At 55.6% G+C, this 7,794-nt stretch overlaps 1 protein-coding gene across 1 annotated transcript in view; it reads right to left on the bottom strand.

Moving 5' to 3' along the window:
- Positions 1-6,613: 6,613 nt before the first annotated feature.
- Positions 6,614-7,794, bottom strand: part of CORO2B (coronin 2B) — a gene marked incomplete at its 3' end in the record, with an annotated part of 29,132 nt that continues 27,951 nt past the window's right edge. Inside the window, exons 10-12 of the mRNA XM_082321345.1 lie at positions 7,501-7,591; positions 7,250-7,389; positions 6,614-6,745 (exon numbers count right to left, since the gene is read on the bottom strand). Of these exons, the coding sequence (XP_082177471.1) occupies positions 6,614-6,745; positions 7,250-7,389; positions 7,501-7,591 (363 nt within the window). The remainder of the gene's footprint in view (positions 6,746-7,249; positions 7,390-7,500; positions 7,592-7,794) is intronic.

Here is a 7,794-nt window from a genome sequence, read left to right as displayed (position 1 = left end):
ACTTGCAAAGATACTTTGCAACTTAACAACTTGGAAAAAAGACTAAACCCCGGTATTTTATAACAGTTCAGCAGGAAAACCCAGGTAGAAATACTGTCAGAAATGAAGAATGGGAGAGTTCAGCTCACTCAAATGCCAACTTTTTGTGCCACTTGGCTCTTTCTGCGCGCCGTAGTTTGAAGCGCCCTGGTCGTGCAGCAGTCTTGGGCTGAGAGAGCTGCCGGGGCCGTGGGGCCGGAGCCTGGTGGTCTCCAGATGCCCAAACCGTTCTCTTTTGTGGATTCATCCTTAGGTGTGGCGTGAAACATGCTTCACCTGCAACTTGTCGGGTGCTGGGGGAAACCTCCATGGAAAAGCAGAGCCTTCCCTTGGCTCCTATTTCAGAGAAATCCCAAGAGTTTGTTCCCGGGGTGCTTTATTCTGCCTCGCTGTCCTGAGCCTGTTCTAAAGCTGAAACCACCTAAAATGTCCTGCTGGGGCTTCCCACCCCTCTTCGCAGACAAAACCTCGCTCCTGTGCTGCTCGGGGTTGCGCAGCGCCTGTCAAGGAGCGTACGCAAGTGGGGAAGAAGATGCTCTTGGTGAGAATTGTCACATGCCAAGCTGAACGTATGGGGACTGTAAATCCGTGTGGTCTTGATAGCGTAACGGCCTCGGTGTTTGCATTTCTGGCTTCCCTGAGGATGGCTTCTCCTTGCTTGATTTGATAATCCTTTAATATCTGAGCTATTTGTGGAGGTTAAAGCAAGGGCGCGGGACTCCGGTGAAGGTCAGGAAAGCTTTCCGAGCCCAGATAATTGTCAACGTTATCCAGTTATACAGGAGGAGATGACTGCTGGCTCTGCCTGGACCCTGCCGCAGGCCCCCACCACTGGTTTGAATGGTATTTCCTTGGGAATTTGTGACAGTCGGGGAAAGCTGTTCCTTCATCCTATTGCCCGAGGTGGGGCCAGTGACTTGCCTGGCCACATGCAGATTGCAGATCACTTTGAATTGAGATTTGGATAGAGAGAGGGGCAAATCCGCTGGTCTGCGGCCAGCTGCAGCAGCTGACCATCCTTGTCGGAAGCGGATCCCTGGAACAGTGGCAGTCTGGGGTCTTGTCCTACTCTGCGATGCTTTGGTTGGGATTAAATGGCTGCCCGCGTTCTCTGCAGGGCAATCCCTGCTTCGACCAGGGCTCTCTTACAATTGTCTTTAAAGATCTCTTATGTTTTAGTAAGAATAAATCGTCCTATCCTCAAATTTAGAAATCTCTGATGACTACAGACCTCGGCCCTAGGAGCGAGATGGCTGAGGATTTTCAGTCCCCGTTGTTAAGGGAAGAAATGTGCTGCAGAATACTTAAAAAATGAGACTTGATTAAGGATCCAGCTGCACGGAGCTCATCCTGATGTGAAAATAACTCTCTCTCAGCTTCCTGGAGGTCACAACAGCTTTAGCTATTGTCACCTACAGCAGCAGCGAACGCGCAGGCTGGGCAGAGGTGTGGGCTGGCAGCGGCCGTCTCTGCAGCCGGGGAGGACGCCCCGGCGCTGGGTTTGCGGTGACGGGAGCCCCCCCGCAGCCCTGCGGCTGCTGCCGGCGTCCTGCCGCCCCTCCGGACCGCGACCGACGGCTCGGCTCTAGCAGAAAGAAGTGGGCAGCCTGGGAACGGGATGAAGGAGCGGCGCTCGCTGAAGGCTGACAGCAGGTAGGTCTGGGAGAAGGGCCTCGGTGCTTTCCCGGTGCCCAAAGAGGCCAGGGCAGCAGGCTCTCCCTCATCCCGGCTCGCTGCTCTCTTCTGCTCTGGCAAATAATTCCTCCCACCTCCCCAAACGGAGCCGGGAAAGCTCTCCCCCTCTCTCCTGCTCTGCTGCGCGCTGACGAACGCTTCCTTCGCGGCGGCGGGTGAAGCAATCGCCCTGCGCAACCCACAGCTTCGCTTGCGACAGCGCTCGCCCTTCTTCCAGGCGAGGCTCTGGCAGCAGCAGCGACCTGATTCCCGGCTGCAGGAATCGCCAGGGCGGGATTTAAATATTCAGCTGCTGGTTTGCTTCGTGCGTTGGGCAAGGGGTTGGGGGGGATTGATGCTGGGGGGGATAAGGGCAGGGTGGGACGCGGGCTGGAGTCGGAGTACGTACGTGCGTGCTTCGGGAGCTGCAGTTATCGCTCCCCTTTGAACTGGGAAACCTGACCGCTTTTTCTGTCTGAGCATCTCCCATTAACTCCTACGGGTGCTTTTCCAGATGTGTTTTGACTGTGGTTCTGTTCAGCTGGGCAGTTCTCGCTTGGTCCAGATAACGTCACCGTGCGACTTCACCGCTATCAGCTGGTTGGTGTCGCTGCTGGTTTTGCTCCTTCTGCCCAGAGCCAATAAAAACCCGATTAAGAACTTTTTGGCAAAGGCTTTAACACTTTCTGTTTGGGGTTTTTATTTTCCCATTGCACTTGGCACTGCCAAACGTGCACGGAGAAGGGAGGCGGCAGCAGAGGCAGCGTCGGGCGAGCATCTCTCCCGTGCGAGAACGCCCCGGCCCTTGCTCCAGGCGTCCCTGTAGGTCACCTTTGCTGTGATTGCTGATTTTCCTGTGATTTTCCAGCGCTGCTCAGAAGCCGGCTGCAGGCGACGGGCTGCTGAGCCCTTAGGGATGCTGCGGAACATCTGGAGCGGCCACATCTGGCTGAAGCGGGTTGCTGTGGCACGTGCCCGGCGCTCGCCGGGACACCCAGAGAAGCAGCCGTCCGCCGCACAAATCCTGGTGCCGTTTCAGCTCCATTTCAGCACCAAATTCCCCTTTTGGTGTTTGAAAGCCTCGAGGAGGGGATGGGAAGGTTGGATTTTGGGAATTTCGCTTTAGGTCAAAAGGCAGCAGCGTGTAATTTCTAAAAATGCACTAAATTTGTAAAAAATTCTAGTAATTTTTTGCTGTGAGGGGGTTGAACTCCCAGCGGAGTGCGTAGCTGGCGCTGCTGAACCAAGCGGGGCCAAGTTCTGCGAGCGCAAAGCACCCCTTGATTTTAAGGCTGTCAGAAAAAGGAGGAACCGGCATCATCCTCCGCAAATTGATGGGAAACTCCCACTTAATTAAAACAAAACCCATAGCGGCTTCTCCTCTGCATTCGCTTCCTTTTAGCTTTCAAAAACACGATCTTGTATCTTCATCTATGAATTCAGGGGGGGTTTAATCACCAGAAATCTTCTCAAGCAGGCGTTCACAAAATGTTGGAAAGCAGAATTCACAATAATCCTGCAGCTCGGAAGCAGAGGAGGAGGCCGAGCCTCGAACAAAGCGAAACCTCCGGGAAGCAGAAAGTAGGTCAGCTTGATAAGGCTGAGCACAGAGGGACAGCGTTAACACGGAGGGGAAAAGCAAAGTAGGAAAGAAATCACCCCGTGGCTGGGTTTGACGAAGGAAGGGGCTGTCCGCTACGGACAGCCGAGATCTTTAAGCCTTTTTCCTTAAACCCTGTTATCCCTGAAGATGTCAGATGGAGAAGTAATGGCAGTTAGCAGCAGTACAGGAGGGGTGAGACCTCAGCCTGGGTTTGGATGGGGACAGCTTGGGAAATGCTGCAGATAAATGAGATAGTTGTGATTTACTGAGTCTGGATAAAGTTCCTGGTGCTGGAGAGCGAGGGATCAGCTCTGCTAACGCTGCAGGACGGGGGAGCAGCTGGGAGGCTTTGAAGAAACTGTAATGTCTGCAAGAAGGATGGGAGAAAAAAAGCTGGGAGGTTACAGACTCATTTAGACCCTGGAAAATACTGCAAGCTACCCAGAAGCATCTAAAAACCCCCAACAGGGGGTTTTTCATGAGCACAGGCTCATCAAGAGCAAAGGGCAGGGCCGTGGGTCCCAAGTGGCACAAAACCCTCGGGATCGGGGTGGTGCCGCGGGTCCCTGCAGCGAGGCGGGGCTGCACCCAGCTGCGCGGGGCCCCCGCTCCGCGGTCAAGTCATCAGGTTGCAGCAGTGCTAAAATTGGATGGATCGAGTGCCCCAAAAATGGGCCTTTCTGCTTTAAATAGCGCCCAGATGGTGCAGGAGGCAACGCTGGGAGAAGCGCAAGCTGCTACTGAGAGAGGGGAGTTTGGGAGGAAAGGTGCAAGAGGAGCAGTGGGAACCTGGCGAAGGGTTTGCCCTGCAAACCGCACAGCCGTGGCTCGGGCTGGAGAGGTTTTGGGGAATCCCAAACGTTTTGGGAGCCCCGTGAGCACACTGTGCAAAGGTATGCACGCTGTGCAAAGGTACGCACGCTGTGCAAAGGTACGCACGCTGTGCAAAGGTATGAGTGCTAAGGTACGCACGCTTTGCAAAGGTATGCATGCTGTGCAAAGGTACGCACGCTGTGCAAAGGTATGCACGCTTTGCAAAGGTCTGGGGCCCGCTGAAGCCCGGAGCCACCCCGCATCCCCCTCACCTGCAAGAGGTGGCGACCGCCGCTGGATTCGTGCTGCTGTTTGCAGATATGCTAATTGGCTCATTAATCATCACCGCTCGCAGCTGTAATTGGGCTCATTTTGTATTGATTCAAGGGGCTTTGGAGAAGCGTTGGCTCTTCCCTTACAAGAGATAATTTAGTGCAATAGGTCCCAACGCACCCCCTTTGAACAAGGCCGTAAGACACAACTGACCTCAGGCAGGACCAAGCCATCGCCGCGCTGCACGAAGCAGCCAGGCCCTGCTTTAACAGCGGTTTCTCCTTCCAATTACGAGACACAATAAAACTAGAAAACTCCAGTCCTGACACCAAATGATAACACATTCCTCAACACCAGGAAAAAAAGGAAATAAAGCTTAAAGCTCGATTTCCATCTCGGCATCCCTCGTGCCGCCCTCTTGCTCGTGCACGCCGGGCTGCGGCAGCGGGGGGGAGCCGGGGCAGCCGCAGAACCCCTGCCTTTTGCCTGCACGTTTGGGGCCGGTCTCGGCACAGGAGGTTTGTAAGAAAGACGGGGACAGACTTTTTAGTAGAGCCTGCTGCGATAGGACAAGGGGTGATGGTTTTAAACTAAAAGAGGGGAGATTTGGCCTAGATATAGGGAAAAAAGTTGTTACAAGGAGGGTGGTGAGACACTGGCATGAGCTGCCCAGAGAGGTGGTGGATGCCCCATCCCTGGAAACACTCACGGTCAGGTTAGACGGGGCTCTGAGCAGCCGGATCTAGCGGAAGGTGTCCCAGCTGGATGGCCTTCAAAGGTCCCTTCCCACCCAAACCCTTCTACGATGCTAGGATTCGTCTTTGGCTGCTTCCCTCATCCCTCTCCCTGCTCGCTCGCCTCGCAGGGGAGCCCGAAGCAGCCAGCCCAGCCCCGGGCAGCTCCCAGCGCCTCCTTCCCTGCACGAGCCGGGCTTCTGCTCCTCCTGCCGCACCCCCAAGCCCCGTGCAGCCATCCCACAGCATCGAGCCCAGCCTCCGGCCAGCACCGCTGGACGCTGCAGGGACCTCCCACCCCCAGGGCAGAGCTGCAGTGCAAGCAGAGGACACCTTTGTGTGCACCCAAAAATGCCCCTTTGGGTCCCAGCACCCTCTCGGGTGGGGGCCAGAGCTCGTGCACGGCCCCTCGGCAAAGACACAAAGGAGTGGGCAAGGGTTTGGTATCCTGAAAACATTTTATTTCATCGCTATTCCGTGGTAGCATAAATAATAGGCAACGACAGCACATGTAACGTAAAGGGGAGGAAGCAGCGGGCGCGGGGCACAACGTAAAATAACAGAGAGGAGAAACCGCTGCGCTTGTAGTGCTGGGCACTTCAGCAACTTGCTTCAGTGAAAATATACATATATATATATAGGTAAACTAGCAGTATTTGGTGTCGTTCCCTGTGCTACAGGCCTAATCCACAACAAAAACCGTGATTGTACGCACGTGCTGGACCCATCGAGCGCCCGCGCAGCTCCAGCGCCCGCTGGGTCCATGCGGCGGGGCGAGCCGGGTGCCATCCTTCCCTCCCCACGGCGCTGGCGTGTGTCCCAGCGGAAAGGAGGAGGGTAAGTCCCTCTTTGCAGAGACAGAGGGAGCAAAAATCCCTCCCCGGTTAGGAAACCCAGCCTCTTTTTTTTTTTATTATTTTAAAGGACGTAGATGCATGTGCCCGGCTGCACGCACACATGTGGAGCAGCTCCCTTCTCAGGCTGCTGATGCTCGCGGGCTGCTCCTGCCAAAGCCCGGCCGTGCCGCAGCCCCGGCACCACCGCCACCATGGGAAGGGTCCCGGGCTGCCCCGGTGGCAGCGTCCTGTAGTGAATCAAGCCCTTCCCACACACCCTTCCAGTTCTGCACCCGCTGTCACATTTTTGCATAGAAAAAAAAAATTAATAGCAACGAAGCATCGCGCTTTGCCGCCGCCCCGGCTCCCCCGTGCCGGTTAATCCCGCCGGAGGGGACACTGCTCGTCTACTTACTCCAAGACCATCGCTGGGGCACAGGGACCCCAGCCGCCTCTCATGCAGTAGCTCTCGGTTATAGCGGTTTTAGTGCTAGACAAGACTGGGAGGACGTATTTCCAGTTAGCGAGCGGGCTCTTGGCAGGTCACTTGACTTCTGGCTCATATTCTGTGTAAGTGGATACAATAAAATTAAAGAGCGAGTATAAACAAAGAAAGTTTATTTATAAAACGTCCCTGGAAGTTAATTATTCTTCGGGCTGTTGCGGAAATTTTTTAACTCCAGCTGTAGCTGTCGGATCCGTATGTCTTTCTGCGAGAGCTCGTCTTTCAGCCGCCGGATCTCGTCCTGCTGCCGGAAGAACATCCGAAGGAGCTGGAAGGGAAGGAGGGAGCTGGAGGGACCCTGCCGGCCGCTCGCCCCCGGGGCTTCGCCCTCCTGCCAGCCCCCGGAGCCACGCTCGGGCTGTTTCGCAGCTCGGCTGCTTTTGCAACACGACTTCACCCGCCGTGCTGCCCGCTCCTGCGGATTTAATATTTCACCCTCCGGCTCGGGGATACCCTAGGCATTTAATCTGCAAACTCAGCTCCAGCAAAACAAATTCCTTCCGGGACCAAGTGCTGATGTTTCCCCAGCACCTCCACATGTTGTTCCCGAAGGAGGGTTTTAATTTAAAAAAAAAAAAAAAAAAAGAAGTTTAGGAGCTTAACGCTGCTGCTTTCGGGTGCTCTGTGGTTAATGCGGAGCGGGATGCTTCAAGCCACAGGGAAACGCAGTGCCCAGGCGCTTCAGTTTGGGAGTTTTCCAAGATGCACCCAAAAAGTGTCCCTGCAGCCAGCGCCCGTCCCCGTGCCCCGTCCCCATCCCGCGCTGTCCTACCTCGTTCTCCGTCCGGGGCGGCACGTTCTCCAGCAGGTCTATGCCGTTAACGACGACGCTCTTCTTCTCCCTCACCGGTGCCTTAAAGACGATTTTGGATGTCTTCTTGTAGCCCTCCTTCAGCGACATCAGGATGGGATCTGAGCAGGGCAGAGCGCGGGAGGGGGTCAGGGGGGCTGTGGCCCCGTCCCGCTGCCCGGCCGTTTTCGGGGCTGCGTGCCGCCCGCCCGGCACGGCGCCGGTGGCTTTACCTCTGTTCACCCCGCTCAGCCATTCATCCGGCGTGAGGGCTGGCTCCGTACCCGGAGTCATCGGGTAAATGTCCTCTTGGTACGTCTCTGACTAAAAACACGGGGAAAAGAAAAGCAACCGCCTCCGTGAATCTGCTCACAAATTTAACTACACGTTGCAACGTGCTGCAAACGGTTGCGCTCACTCCTTTGGCATGCAGCAGTGCAGCCACCCAGGGCACCCGGGGAAGTCATAAGCTGGCGTTTGCACCATGAAGTTCGATGAGAAATGCCAGCGCTGCCTGCTCAGGGCAC

This window comes from Platalea leucorodia (genome assembly GCF_965183815.1).
Source record: "Platalea leucorodia genome assembly, chromosome: 9".
Lineage (NCBI taxonomy): Eukaryota > Metazoa > Chordata > Aves > Pelecaniformes > Threskiornithidae > Platalea > Platalea leucorodia.
Note: the sequence above shows the minus strand (reverse complement) of the source record. Positions and strands in the feature narration are given on the sequence as shown.